Source organism: Aspergillus steynii (assembly GCF_002849105.1).
Source record: "Aspergillus steynii IBT 23096 chromosome Unknown P170scaffold_2, whole genome shotgun sequence".
NCBI lineage: Eukaryota > Fungi > Ascomycota > Eurotiomycetes > Eurotiales > Aspergillaceae > Aspergillus > Aspergillus steynii.
In genome coordinates this window covers 994,668-1,009,741 of record NW_020194399.1, presented here as the reverse complement: position 1 = coordinate 1,009,741, position 15,074 = coordinate 994,668, and the positions used below count along the sequence as shown (strand labels likewise).

Sequence of the window (15,074 nt, the reverse complement as noted above, 5' to 3'; positions counted from 1 at the left end):
ATTCATCCATCGAATTACACAGAGTAACGTCCGAACCACTCTACCCGTCCGTGGGAACGATCGCCCCGTTCCCCCCCTGCTCTCCACAACTGCCGAAACACGCGAGACAATCCTTTTCTTCCACGCAATGACCGAGAGGTGACAGCTTACCTTTGCTGTGCCCGAGTGACGGCCCCTTGGATTTCCGAACCTTCACAAAAAAACAACCTTGCCATTTGCACGCGCGGGTTCTCGTCGCGGGGGTGTTGCGCTCTTGCTAGGGATTCACGCGGGTGGAGCGGACCAAAGTCGATGGCCCAGCTGCAGACACCACAGCGTACGGCTCTGGAACTGCCATTGATTGAGTGACCGAGACAGCAATTCGAGGCGCCACACATGTTGACTTGCAGCTCCAGCCAGTAAGTGAGTCGATTGACGCCGTTCGATAGTGTACGAATGTCTACGCAGCACTCCGATATGCACGGAAACCACTCTCCCCCGCGGACGCCGCCGTCGGGGGCCAACAACCACAAACCGACCAAGAGAGGGCGTCACCCACGTCCTTCGGTGCGCGAGACTTTCTTGGACGATTTCAACCCGGCGGACAACGCCAACAGCAGCAATGAGTCCGCCGACGAGCGGGATCCGCATGACCTGTCCTTGTCGCCGAAGCATGCAGCCCGGACCTCCATCGTCGACAACATGCTTCTCTCTCTAGACCAGTTTGCGTCGGGCTCCTCTGTCCTGGACGATTACCGGTTGTTCAATTCCGTTTTCGACTCCGACACCTACGGCCGCAATTCGCCGGATTCCATGCCCCAACGTCGCTACCGAGGCCATACGGTTTCCTCCTCCCTCTCATCCGACGTCGAATACCCCTACGACGAATCCGCTGCTCGCGGAGCTCAGGCGGGAAGAGGCCGTCGGAGCACCAGCAGCTCCAACTACCACTCTAGTTTGAAGAGATTCGGAAGTGCTCGCAGCAGAGACGGCCCCGGGTCGCGCGGGCAACAATATGATTATCGAGTCAATTCCAGTGGCCCGGCCTCTGGCGCGCGCACAGGACGACAAAGCAGCAAAGGCAGCTCTCCTCCCCCGGATTTCGGGCCCGCTCTTGCCAAATACCCGGCGGATTCCCTGACCGAGAGGCGGTCCGCCAGTTTCGACTTTGGCTCGAGGACCCCGTTCATCCCTTTTGCAGATGTCCCGGCAGAGTATGACTCGTCGGCCTACGACGGACTGGATGCTGCTCCCACCCCGAGCGTTCCCGCGGGCCCGCGCAAGTACCAGACGTCGTCTTCACAGGGCGATCACTCCGGGACTCTGAATCCCCAGTCCTCACGCACCCCGGTGGCATCGCGACGAAACAGCGTGAAATCATCCCGAAAGAACCACCGACCGGAACACCTTGGCCCCGCGACTCTCAGGGGCCGCGACACTGACCTGACCAATCTCGGCGATTCAGGTCTGGAACCTCCGCCCGCCATCCCGGCATCTCTCGACCCGCCGGCCCCGAGCCCTACGATATCCTTCAACAAACCTTCTTTCCCCCCTCCACCCGATCCGACCCCCGTGAAGGAGCGCCCGGGATTCTTTCGCCGTGTCTTTGGGTCGTCGAAGGCCTCCTCTCCCGGACCGTTCGAGACTGGCCAGGCCGATGCCCAGTTTCTCCAGGAAAACGACTCCAAGGAGAGCCATGGCCTGGGCACCAATTCTCGGATGCGCAGACAACCCTTGAAAAACACCGCCGGGGCCGCCAACACGGGGCGAGAAGGGGCCCATCAGGTGGTGAACAAGAAATCGTCATTCTTCCGACGGCGGAAGAAGTCTATCGTCGACAGTGCCCCACCGCCCGTTGTCCCGACCCCGGACTTTGGGCCGAGAGCAGCGGAAACGAGTAAGCCGGCACCCAGCCCTGTGAGCAGCCTAAGAAAAGTGATGAACCCTTATATAACAGATGCCGCTGGTCCACCGATGGACAAAACGATCGACTTCCCCACCCCAGGCGTTGGTGGTCCGCAAGCCCCCGAGGACAGGGGGACTCGAAATGGACCGGCCCAAAAGCCCACCGCACCAGCCGCCGGGATCTCGAAGTCCAAGTATAGCCTCTATCCTGCGATCTCGTCTGCTTCCGCGCCTGATCCTTCGCCGTTGGGGAGCCCCGACGGGGTCGAGGATGTTCGCGTCAAATCCCCTGGTTCAGACGCCGTGTCCTCGCCGGAGAATAAACAAGAGCCGCCAGTGGCCAGAGAAGACGTACGGTCTCGCGACAGTGCCCCCGAACGAGCCGACGTCGATCGAGCCCGCGATGCTCTGCAGAACATGCTGATTCCCCCGGAGAACGTTGCTCCTTCGTCACTCTCTCCCGTAATTGAAAACTTCTCGCAGAAAAGCGCGTCGCCAACCGAGGGCCCTGGTGAATTACATCCGCTGGGCCCAGGAGAACCGGCTGAGGGTAAGGACGCCTCGGACTCGGCTGCATATGAAGATAAACAGGAATACTTCGGCAGATTGCCAAAGCCGACGTTGGACACTAGCGGATCTCCTGCAGCCTCCACCTCGGAGGTCTCGAATTACCACACAGCGTCTAACACCCCCATAGTCCCGTCAGCGGATCACAAATTCGCCGAGGCAGGCGAAAAGAAGGCCGAATCCGGCGAAATTGCCGTTGAAGAGTCACCCCCATCGGACAGGGAACAAGCGCAAAAGCTCTACGACAATCAGGACCAGGTTGCAGGCCGCGAGCCCCCCGCGGCGTGGCTGGGTGACCCGGACCGCTCTGCGATTCGAAAAGCGTACATGGAACTTTTCGACTGGTCGAACATGAATATCTTGGCCGCCCTTCGAAGTCTCTGCAATCGGTTGGTGCTGAAAGGCGAGACGCAGCAGGTTGATCGGGTTCTGGACGCTTTTTCCGCTCGATGGTGCCAATGCAATCCCAACCATGGCTTCAAAGCTGCCGGTACGTTTTGAGGTCTCTCGAAGTCGAGCACTTCACCGGAAACGATAATTGCTGACCCATCCGTAATTAGACGTTGTGCACACTATTTGCTACTCCCTGCTTCTATTGAACACTGACCTGCATCTTGCCGACATAGAGCAGAAGATGACGAAAAACCAGTTTGTTCGAAATACCATGCCGACCATTCACCGAGTGGCTGTCGATGCCGCTCCCGAAGGCTTCGAGGGCCTGCGGTCAGGCAACAAATCCAAAAACCCGACTCAAGAGACCTCGCACGCTGCGAATGATGAGAGCGGAAAATCCACGAACCCGCCTGCGAAACTCGTGAATCGACTATCTCGAACCGATCTCTCCGTGAAACTAGCGGGCGATCCTGAGAGTGACAGTGGCCCGTTAGTCAATGTGCCGTTCAATGGGACCATGAGAGCCTGGGAACAGCAGCTTGAGACCGTCCTTCGGGACTTTTACTCTTCCATTCAGAAGCAAAGGCTTCCTCTGCATGGGGCCCAACCCGAGAAGGAAGGACCGCGTGGTTCGTCAAATAATCTGCTGGGCCCCAATCCGGGCGGCCTTCGCCGAAGCCCCAGCACTGTCAGCAAAAGCGGCTCCGATATCTACCCTCGCGGTCGCTCGGCAGACTCCCGGTATGGCACGGCCCGCTGGTCCTCCAAGCCTCGTTCGCGAGCAAGGTTATATCCTCCTTCAGCTATGGGCTCGAGCCGGACCAGCCTGGACGACCAGTCGTCTCTCTGGAGCCCATCCGCTTCCAGCACCTGGAGCAAGTATTCTTTGGGCAAGCTGACCTCGGCGTCCGTCGACTCGTTTGGGTCAGACTACATGCGGGGGGATTATCAGCAGTCGATTGGTTTCGCCAATGCGCTGAGTCAAGCCATCATTCGGGAGGATTATGCTCATTCGATCGCGAGCTCGGAGGATCCCGAACGAACCATGCCGCTTCTAGAGGATGAGACCTTGCAACTGGCCGGTGCACCGTGGGCCAAAGAAGGAAGCTTAAAACATAAACACCACCTCGATTCCGTTGACAAGAGATCGAAGGATCGCAACTGGAATGAGTGTTTTGCCGTTATCCAGCAAGGATGGATGCGCCTCTTCTCTTTCAATTCGTCCGCAAAATCCGGGCGACAAAAGGCGAAACAGCGTCAGCCTGGCGGCGTGGTGGTAGGAGGAGGAAATTGGACCGAGAACGCAGAAGAGATCTGGAAGTTTGTACTGCGCCAGACCATTGCAAGCGCACTTCCGCCTCCGGGATACTCCAAGTCCCGTCCGCATGTTTGGGCGCTGAGCCTGCCCACCGGTGCGGTGCATCTCTTCCAGGCCGGGACTCCGGAGATCGTGCGCGAGTTTGTGTCGAGTGCCAATTATTGGAGCGCAAGACTCTCCAAGGAGCCGTTGATCGGAGGAATCAGTAATATTGAGTATGGCTGGAGTGATGCCGTCATCAACAGTGCCTTGATATCGCCCGAGAGCAGCCGGACGCCGCCGTCCTCGTCTGGAGCACGCCCGAGCATCCAAAGTTCGATCCGCAGCTCTCTTGATCAGCAGGGAGGGGTTCGACCCAAACTCCCGGCAGATCGCGTGCATATCAGCGACTGGGCCCCGCCGCAGCAGAGTATGATGGCCTCCGTCCTTCCAGAAAACGAGCAGTTGGCTGCCTTGCGGGCGTACGTCAAGAATGTGGAGGATGAACTGCAGGGACACAATGAGCTCCGACCCGCGATGGTTCTGGCCTTTTCGCCTCGACATCCCAATGCGTCCAAGGCGATGACCAACTGGGAGCGCAAATCGTCTTATTTGCTCCGAGAGATTGTCAAGTTTCGCACTTACATCGACTCCCTCCAGGCTGGTATTGACCAGAAGAACAAAATCCACGCAACTCGGGAGGGTGAAGAAAACACTCCAGACAACCCTCCCGATGACCCTCCCGCGCAAGAATCATGATACAATATCTATAACTGTGTTTTTCTTTTCTCATGGCATCGTGTCATGTCATTTTCTATGTGCATCCCTCCACCCCAGCCTTTTCTTTTCTTTCTCTTTAGATTTCTGTGTACAGCTTCATTAATAGTCGGTGCGACTCTTTGACTCTATTCTATTATACTTTCTTTTCCCTTTCTTTTTCGCTGTTCTTTCTTTCTCCCATCTTTTTTTGTCTAGTATGATAGGACTATTGACACCACCCTTTGAGCAGCTGTAACGAGAAGTGATGGGCGTTATGAATATTTTCCTTTGTGGACTGGATATAGTCGATGTGAATCTACCTGAAAAATTCGAGTTTACTCTCCTTCTAGCACGTAGCATCTCAACAAGGTGTTGAGTGATGATGTCGCAGGAAACACTGGAAGACCTGGGATGACGTCGAGGTCAGGTGGTCGCGGCAGGTGTTGATTGGGCGGCCTGAGGTGTAAACAAGTCACTTCCGCCGCTGCACGGCCGCCTCTTCCTTCCTCCAGCTCCCAACGTCGCCTTCATCGCCTCACTTCGCGACTTTCGACGACAGTCCATGACTCGGTAAAACCCATCCACCCGAGGAAACGAGCTCAGTTCACCTCTGGCGCTCAACGCGAGAGTGTCAATCTGCTGAGAGCCTAAGCTAGATAGACTAGGTCTTTCGCGCTAAATCGACCGTCTAAGTGGGTAGGCTAGCAACGCAAGTCGCCAATTCGAAGTCAAAGTGAATGTGGAGAAAACAAACACCGCGCCCAGACATCCGTCACCATGTCGACAGGATCCGCCCGTCCACCACCATCCTCCCCTCCGATCAACACCCTTGATGCGACCGAGGACGCGCCTCCGCCGCGCAAACTATCTCCCCTCTGGATCCCCGACCCCTTCGGCATCGAAGACGATCCTTCGCCTGTTGAGGACAAGTTTGGTGGTGCTACCGATTTCATGGTGCAGGAGGACGCGCCGGGTGATCCTCCCCAGGACACAATGGACACCACCGGATCGAACGGCGGATTTCAGCCTGCACGAGAAGAAGCATTGTCGGACACGAAACGAGATGAGAACCCCACAAACGGTGAACAACTAAGCTACGACGATGCAAACACGTCCTTCAACCTACCTCCCTTGCCCGATCACGATGATAGCAGCCTTTTGCCCCTATCCAGCGATGAGGGGGATCATGAGCGAGTGGACGATCAAACGATGATGGAGGAGAGGGAAATGCGAAGGAAACTGATGGACATGGAGTCAAGCTTTCTACCGGAGCCCTCGACGATTGAAGTCGCTGCACCGAACCCCTCTGCGGGGGCCGACGACACATACTTGGTCGGGGTCCCCGTTGAAAACGCGCCCGAATCCACCAAGCCAGATAACACAGAATTGTCCCTTGTGGCACCCGACGGAGAATATAGTCGCGACATCGCCTGGTCGAACGATGAGGCCTCAATACCACAAACCCCTGATTTTAGGCCCAAGGACGACACCACACTCGGCTTGGAAGCTACACCTGGTGCGTCATCCGACCGGCAAGGCGACAACACCACCATGCTAGAAATGGACCATTCATCCCCTGCAGCCGAAGCGGCGGCGAGGACAGTGAACCGGAATCAATCCACCGCCTCCGAGGATACGGACGAAACTAGCCATACTTCCCTTGACGACTCAACAGAGAGGTCCTCTGTGCCCTACCCAGACCAGTTACCACAGCCGCAGAATCACGATCTTGGGGCCACCTCACGAAGCCTGTCACCCATGCAAGCCAAACCCTCACAGGACGGCAATGGCAATGACACCGAAACCGCATCGCACGCAAACAGTCAAAGGAGCAACCGCCCGAAATACCTGACCAGCCGCCACTCATCCCATCGTCTTTCATACTCCTCCGCAGCAAGCAACAATACAGAAATGACGGCTAGCGATGCCACGCTAGGCGCTGACTATGCTCTTCATTCGGGAGGTGCTGTGCCGGCAAACCCCAGTGGCTACCAGTCTGGGCAACGAAACAACCTGGCAAGATCGGTAAGCCTGGGCAGCATGGCGTCTGGTGTTTCTGGCTATAGCGATGAAAACTTCCTAGAGAAGAGAAACCCTAGTAACACTACAGAGGGAGGACTGCATACGCTGGACGAAGAAGATCCGCAGTCGCGACCTGGATCATCCTATCCCCAGAAGCACCAGCAACCGCCGTACCACGACGACTACCAAGAACAATATTCACACTCCCCCCAACCACCGGCTGAGGATGCGTCGGGCCCCATAACCCCAAAGGCCAAACCCCATGATGAGAGCTTTCCTACCGATACCGCTCTTGCAGAGCGTGTCAAGGACGTACAGGTCCCCAGCACATTTGTGAGGCAATTTCGAGAAGATTACGGTGGTCGCGGACTGTCTCCAGATAAGCGTGCGGGTGCCACTCCTGCCTTTGCAAGAAGCGGTAGGACCATGACCCTGAAAGAGCAAAGTAGCACCATAGATCGGCTCTCGAAGGAGAATTTTGATCTGAAGATGCGAATCCATTTTCTCAACGAGGCCCTCAATCGACGCTCGGAGGAGGGAATAAAGGAGATGATTTCGGAGAATGTTGAATTGAAATCTGACAAGCTGAAGTTGCAGAAGGATAATCAACAGCTGAAGAGGAAAATGCGTGATCTGGAGAAGCAACTGAAAGACCAACAGTCCGACAAGGAATCTATGGTCAACCATGATCCGGAGGGTTCGGACGATGAAGACCGGGACCCGGCGCAAGACGGCGAGATGCTCTATCTGCGGGAGAGGGTAGAGACTTACGAGCTGGAGATCGAGCGGCTGAGGTCTGAAAGCATCGCCAGAGAGAGTGAGAAGAGGAGACTCGCCGAGATGGTCAAGTCCCTAAGTGACGGGCGGCCGATGGGTTCAGACGTGGGAGCAAGGGAGGAGCGGGTGAGTTTCCAATCTACTTCCAGGCTATGGTTTTTGCCGTCTTTGTGCTGAGTCCCTATGTTACAGGATATGTGGAAGGACATGCTTGAGGCAGAGACAGCAGCCCGGGAACAGGCCGAGGATGAGAATAAGAGACTCCGAGATGAGAACCTACGCCTCCGGAGTGAGATGAGCTTGTCGATGGTCCCTGCAAGATCAGGCCAGCGTGGTCGAGTGGGCTCGACGGCCTCATATTCGGCGGCCTCGGACAGAGACTTTGCTCGCCATACAGTTACAGGAAGCTCCTCTAGTTCAACCTTAGTTGTGGAGCTCGAATTGTTGAAGCAAGAGAATGCCGAGTTAAGGAAGGAGGTCAGCGCTCAGACCTCTATGCTCACATCCCGCAACAAGGAGAAGGAACGGCTCTACCAAGAAATCGAGGAGATGAAACTTGGTCAGCGGCGCGACGGCGGGCGGTCGGTGACTGGCGATAGCATTTTCGACCGATCAGCGTCCCGAGCTCATGGAAGATCGTCCTCGCGGGCCAGTGACAGAACCGGGCCATCCCCGGGTGACGATGCCGAGCGAGAGGATCTAGAGGCACGAAACGGGCAGCTGCGTGACCAGGTCTCCAGCCTGAAAATCGAAAACCAAGGCCTGCGGTCCGAGCTAGACGAGAGTCTCAGAAACTTGCAACATCTTCAAGAAGAGTATCAGACAGACGTGGACCAGGCAGAGGAGGTGATACAAGGTGTGGAACAGGAACGCGACGAAGCCCTCCAGGAACGGGATCAGGTCTTGCAAGAACGGGATCATCTCTTGCAGGAACGCGAGGAACTCATCCAGGTCCGCGACCAGGCCATCGAGGAAGCGGAAGAGCGCCGAACTATGTTCCAGGAACTCCGAGATGAGGCTCAGATGGAGATAGAAGATTATGACAATGAACTTGGCATCAAGACGGATGAATGTGGCCAGCTGGAAGAAGAACTGAACAAACGGGACGAGAATCTTAGAGCTCTACAGGCAGAAATGCGTTCCGCGAGCGAGGGCATCATACGACTGGAGGAAGATGCGCAGAACAATCTGCAGCGGTACAAAGCTGTCCAGCAGGAGCTTGAGCATTGTAACCACGAGATGGAGTCGCTAGAGAAGAGTCTCTACGAGGCAAACACGAAGGTCCAGCGTCTCACAGTCCAGATCGAATCCAGCCAGAACGAAATCGCCTTCTTGCGAGAGGAGCAGGACGGCGACAAGATCAAGATCGGCGACTTGGAATCGGACCTCAAGACATATAGCATGAGTCTCCAGAGCGAGAAGGAGAAGACCAGGGAGCTGGAAGAGCGCCTGGCGGAGGAGAGACATCAGCGCGAGGTCGTCGGGAGCAAGGAGAAACAGGAGGTGCAGCGCATCGTGAACGAGCTCAACCGCGAGGCCTTCGCAGCCAAGGAGGAGGCTCGCCGGCTCAAGAAGAGCCTGTCGGCCCAAGAAATCGAAACCGCCACCTGGAGGGATCGGCTCATGGACTTGGAGAACAACCTTCGAGAGACCCTGGGTGACCTGACCGGCAGCCGGTCCAGCTTGATCACCAGCATCACGAAATTACAGAAGGAATTTGAATCCACCGCCCTGGAGCTTGAAAGCGTGCGCTCCAAGCTGGACGAGAAGGAGTCATTGCTGCGGAACCGCGATGCCCTCCTTGAAAGCCATGCGCTGGAGACCAAGAAGCTGTCCGAGATCCTGGACCATGAGCGTGTCGCGCGGCGGGCGGATAAGCAATCGTTCGAGCAGTCGCTGAAATCGCATCAGCAGGCCTCGCGAACCATCACGCAGAGCAACTCGCGCATCTCGGAGTTGGAAAGTGCGCGGAACCAGGATCGCAAGCGGTTCACCAACCTGGAGCAACAGTTCCGAGACCAGCTCAGCGAGAGGAACGCAATGCTCCTGACCATCTGGAAGCGGCTGTCGGCCATGTGTGGACCCGACTGGGCGCATTCCAACAGTCTGATCAATGGAAATCTCCCCAGTCAGGAGGTCATCGGTAATATTCTTTTCTGGCCGGGATTCAGTCGCAATCTGATGCTCGCGGTCAAGACCGTGGAGGCGGTGATCTCCGGCTTCAAGAATCGCATCAGGGGGGTCGAGCGGGACCTAGCCAAGCAATATCAAGTCCTGGAGCATGCCTGCAGCGTACGATTCAAGCGGGTGGAGCGCATGGAAGAGTCCATGATGAATATCCGCGCACAACGATACAGCCAGAGCCAGTCGGGCATGTCGCCGGAGCTGGCCAAACTGCGCGGCGAGAACCGACTCCTCAAGGCCGAGCTGAATCTGCGGCAGCCTCACTCGCGCATTCGGGTCCCTACCTCGGCCGCTGCGGTGGCTGCCGGCATGGGGTCTCCCTCTTCCCGTTCACCTACGCGCAATCGAAGTGCCGAGTCCGATGCAGAGGCCCCGTCCTTGGTCCGACATAACTCGGCGATCGAGAACCCCTCGCAACCTCACGCATCGCGAGGTCTTGCGCGGAGCTCCACCTCCGGCATCCCTCAGCCCTCTCATGTGTCCTCGACGACGACTCTCGCGGAGGGCGCCGGGGCCATGGTCCACGGCTCCCGGTCGCGACCTGCGCAAAACGATCCGGGAAGCAACGAGAAGTGGATGCGTCGCTTGCACGAGCTCGAGAAGAGACTGAAGGCTGAGCGAGAGGCCCGTCTGGCAGATCGGACCGGGGCACGACAGCGACTCGAGGAGCGGGATGCGGAAAACGAGAGGCTGCGAGCCCAGCTGGACAGACAGCGCGCGCAGAAAGCCATCTCGGCCGGGCCATCCGCTGATGACGCCCGAGGGCTGAAAATCGGGAGAATCCAAGCATCTGGCGACGGCTACTCTGGTCATCGGGACGAGAGCTCGAGTGAAGGCGAAGGCATCTGTGTCGACATCGAAGTCTAACTTTGCCGGGCTCTCGATTCAGCCTGACCAGTAAATCACTTGTCTGTCATCAGCGCTTCTTGTTCTTTGCGTGTCCGTGTCATTGTTTCTTGTTCTTGCGTGCACCATATACCCTTTAGTTTCGGCCATTGCTTTTCGTTCGGTCTCTTCGATGTCTATTGTTACTGAAGTTTCCAGGCTCAGATTCTGGGTCGTGATGACTACGAATGCCCGTTTAGACGTGGTTCACTTTGTTACAAACATATCCATATGTGTATATATATATAGACAGGCGTCGATAAACCAACACCAGCCAGTTGATGTTCTCTATTTTAAACCCTGGGGCCGGTCGTAGTAAAGATGCTGCAAAGAGTATCAAGTTGTGTCCACCGCTGAATCAATACCTGTAACGGATTTTCCAGACCGCTCAAACACTTTCCCTTTTCAGCTTCAGTGCTTAAAGTAGTATAGTTTTCAACTTTCGCCTGTTGAATAGTGCGTTGGCGAAGTCTAGAGTCGGCGGCATCAAGTCCCCGACCATACAGGACCGGCGCTTCCAGGGTCCTGGGGAGGGAACTGGAGGTTCTGGAGGCAGCAGCCCTGGTAACCACCTGGCCTGCGACTTCACCCGCCTATAGCAAACGGCGAAGTCCCCCAGCAGAATCCGACATAGCTGCCAATATCACCAAGAACATAGTATTTCCCACAGACAACCCTAATCTCATTTCAAACGGCCGAGCTGATACATTGCAGGCTCTGCGTACTGTGTATCGAAGTAAAATCGCGCCGCCGCCTGGCAACAGGATACCAGATAGCAAAGACAACCATGACCAGGACCATAGGAGCCGCATCAAGAACATAAAGCGGCCATTCATGAGTCAGGAGATATCCAACCGCCCCCTCGACATACTCCACAACACGGAAGACCGAGCGGACCAGAATAAGCAATCCAACGGCGTACAGACAGTATAGGACTTTGATCCAGTGGCGGAGACTCTCACTGAGGTCTCGGGACGAATACGAGGAACTCCAGCGTCGATGGAACACAGCGGTGGCGGTGATGGATCCAGATAGGAAGACGACCTGGACTAGAAGCTCGATGATCATGACCGTTTTGCCGGTGCGTTTGGTGGACGCGCTGGCCGTGGTGGAGGAGAGCATGGAGCCGACGACAGCCTGGATGAAGAAAGACGCAACGTCTCCGGAGACGAAGAACCCCGTAGTGCAGCGGGGAGGCAGCATGAATAATTCCCGTGCTTTGAGGTTCACGATGACTCGTTTCAGGGAGGCGTAGATCGAGGCTGCGAGTAAGGCTGGGGCTAGGAGGATTAGCAGTGTCTGCACGATATACGGCCAGATCCGCCCGCTGTGGTGGTGAGCGATTGTCCGGATAGCGAAGCGCCGGTCTCGACTGAGAGTCGGTTAGCTGGTGATTGTATTAATACCCCACTGGCTGGGAGAAACTAACGAAGGGCTGGACACTTACAAAGATATCCCAGGATGAACCAGAAGCAGAACTTCCCATTCGTCCCAGTCATTCGCCAGCAGTGGACGATCGTGCCGATTGCAAACAGACTGGCGAATATGACACCCGCCACGAACGATGGGAGGTATGGCCAGATGTAAGTGACATTGTGTGTCTCGAGCTGCGGCATTTCGAACAAGATCAACCGAGGGCAACTAGGCTGGTGATAGAAGAGAGAATCGGCGGCTAGAAGGATGGGTACAACGACCTCTTGGGGTGACTGTTGCTCTTATATCTATCTTCATTTGCGAGAACAGTGGAACAGGATGGTGGACAGCTCGATGTCTGAACCGATATAGAACAAGGTCCCTAAGTCTCTAAGTCAAAGCTAGAGCGTTCACAATGCCATTCTCGGAAACAGAGGTCCGAAATCCCTCAATTCAGCCACCAACGCTGGAACCTTTAGCTCAAATTCACGCCCGATAAACCGCAGGATCGAATCGATCCACTGGCGCTGCTCGGCTGGCGCAAAGAAAATTGACCGTACGATGTATAGGAATGTGACAACCTGGAGAAGCAAAGAAGATCCTCGAGCGGCTCCACAGACATCGCAACGCTAACCGTATTTGGCATTCTACTCCATGACTCGATAGCCTGAGGCAGAGTCGGGATAGGGTGTTCCGGTGGATGGTAGAAAAACAGACACGTATAGTGACATATGTACATACATAATACAGGCATGAATTGTGTCGTGTCTCCGTGGGTTTCTTTTCTTTTCGTGTCCGGTCTTTTTCTTCATTCGCATAACACTCACTCAGCTAGGCAGTATATCCTCAACGCAGCGAAACCTTGAGGGAGAAGTCAACAATACCGCATCCCTGGTGAATCGAGCTGGTCGAGATGATGTCCACATCTGGGCAGGCATAAGAAGCGGCGTTGCTTTCATTCAGGCCGCCGCTGACTTCGATGAGGAAGGAATGTTTGCTGGTCGCCGGATCCTGCTTGAGTTGCCTCGCGGCCTCGCGCACGCCCTCCGGGGTGAAATTATCCAGCATGATCACATCGGCGCCCGCCTTGATAGCCGAAGTGGCCTCCTCCAGACTCTGACACTCAACCTCCACTTTGGTCGCGAACCCTCCGGTCGCCTTGGCCGCCTGCACCGCACGGGGGATCGCCGCGGCGACGGAGTCAGTGGCGGCAGAGGCACCGCCGTCGCTGGCAGCCGCGTTGTTGGCACAGGCCCAGACGTGGTTATCCTTGAGCATGGTCATGGTGCTGAGGTCGTGGCGATGGGGGTCGGCGCCGCCGACCAAGATGCCGTACTTCTCGACGACGCGGAAGCCCGGCGTTGTTTTGCGGGTGCCGGCCAGGGTGCCGGACCAGCCGTGGGACCGCAGGGCCGTAACCAGCGAGGAGCTCTTGGTGGCGATGCCGGAGCAGCGGGCGAGGATGTTGAGGGCGACACGCTCACCGAGGAGGATCTTGCGCATGGGACCGCGGACAGTGGCGCAGTGTTTGACGGGGGCGATGGGTTCGCCTTCTCGGACGTGCCATTCTACTCTGATGATTTGGGCGTGGTTAGGTCAAGAATACACATATGCACCAATCGTGCCTATAGTCAAAGGCATATCTTGTATGCTGTAGATGCATGCACCGAGGGGATATAGATATCGATCACTATCGACTTACGTGCAGCCTAATTGCGAGAAGACTTCGTCGAAAAAGGGCACACCGGCCACAACGCCCTAAGTTTCACGCCGAATTTCCTTAGAATCTATACTGCAGATGATACACCGGACAGGTAAAGTGTAGATACCTTGCTTTTCCCCAGCAGACGAGCCTCCCCCTCGGATTCTCCCACGACGAAGCCGCCATAATCGAAGCTCGGGCAGTCCTCCTCCAGCCAGGAAGTGATCATATTCTTGTAATTGAGCGGCAGCAGGTGCCGCAGATTGCCATATTGAGATGCCATTGTGCGAGAAGGGGGGCTGTAAGGGCTTGTTGAGTCAAGGAAGCGGACGCCGGCGAGGATGTTTCTTCACTTTCTCCCCCGCGCGGGGCAAGACTCTCGGGAGGTTCCGTGATGTCACGTGCTGTGATGCATCCGCCGGGAGGATCCGGTCAGATATCCATCGGAGTAGTTCGTTCGCTAGGAGCAAAGGAACCTAGCTTGCCTAGAAGTTTGGGCGACACTCTTCGAGATGGGGACTATTCCCGGGCCCCGAGCGCAGGAGTTGCGAATACGAAGCCGAGAGCACAGCCCTGGCCATGGTGCTTGGACGCTCTGATCAGGGCCATTGCAGTGCCCCTACGTGGACAAGTCGTGGACACAAAGAACACAACACTGCCTCACGATCAGGCAGCAGGATTTGCTTTACTCCATACGGAGTAGGCGTCCCATCGTTTAGCATAGGGGATACGATATGGTCCCATCCTTCCTGGACGCCGTTGACCAGTATCCCCGGTGTTAATGGACATTACGGAGCAGGGAGACAATGTTAATGCAGATATGCGGGGTAGAAAAGGGGAAGTACTAAGGACCGCGTGGTTGTAATAGTAACAAGGCCTACTACGCAGGTCAGTAAGTAGCGTGTCCTCGGTGCCTCGTACGAAGGGAACTCTTTATCGATCGTTATTGCCAAGCTTTCTCGCGAGGCTGGAGTTCCGTGCCGGAGTGTGCAGCCTCCGAACGGGCGGTATTGTGACAGAACGTGACGCTGTGCCCGAACAGGCCGTTCCGAAGTCTCCTGGTATTTCCGGTATGCGTACGGTACAGGTATGGTTTCCTGACCGGCCTGGCTCACTTGCCGTGTCGGGCTCGCACTCGCCAGACCTTCCGTCCTCTCGACCAGGCCCTAATGTACTCCGCAAGGTAGGGAC

General features: G+C 56.2%; 3 protein-coding genes across 3 annotated transcripts; 1 reads left to right on the top strand and 2 right to left on the bottom strand.

Annotated features, from left to right (window-relative positions):
* Nucleotides 1-456: 456 nt before the first annotated feature.
* P170DRAFT_461882 (Sec7 domain protein) lies at nucleotides 457-5,291 on the top strand (the record flags this gene model as incomplete). The annotated part of the gene is made up of 3 exons (XM_024852071.1): nucleotides 457-1,876; nucleotides 1,937-2,941; nucleotides 3,012-5,291. The coding sequence occupies 3 exons, from the start codon at nucleotides 457-459 to the stop codon at nucleotides 4,898-4,900; spliced, it is 4,314 nt and encodes a 1,437-aa protein (XP_024707031.1). The 3' UTR covers nucleotides 4,901-5,291.
* Nucleotides 5,292-11,455: 6,164 nt separating this feature from the next.
* P170DRAFT_443868 (RTA1 domain-containing protein) lies at nucleotides 11,456-12,384 on the bottom strand (the record flags this gene model as incomplete). Its single annotated transcript, XM_024850591.1, has 2 exons — nucleotides 11,456-12,135; nucleotides 12,216-12,384. The coding sequence occupies 2 exons, from the start codon at nucleotides 12,382-12,384 to the stop codon at nucleotides 11,456-11,458; spliced, it is 849 nt and encodes a 282-aa protein (XP_024707030.1).
* A 643-nt stretch (nucleotides 12,385-13,027) lies between these two features.
* On the bottom strand, nucleotides 13,028-14,166 carry P170DRAFT_443867 (nicotinate-nucleotide diphosphorylase (carboxylating); the record flags this gene model as incomplete). The annotated part of the gene is made up of 3 exons (XM_024850590.1): nucleotides 13,028-13,754; nucleotides 13,884-13,939; nucleotides 14,011-14,166. 3 exons carry the CDS (start codon nucleotides 14,164-14,166, stop codon nucleotides 13,028-13,030), a joined length of 939 nt encoding a protein of 312 aa, XP_024707029.1.
* Between the last annotated feature and the right edge of the window lie 908 nt (nucleotides 14,167-15,074).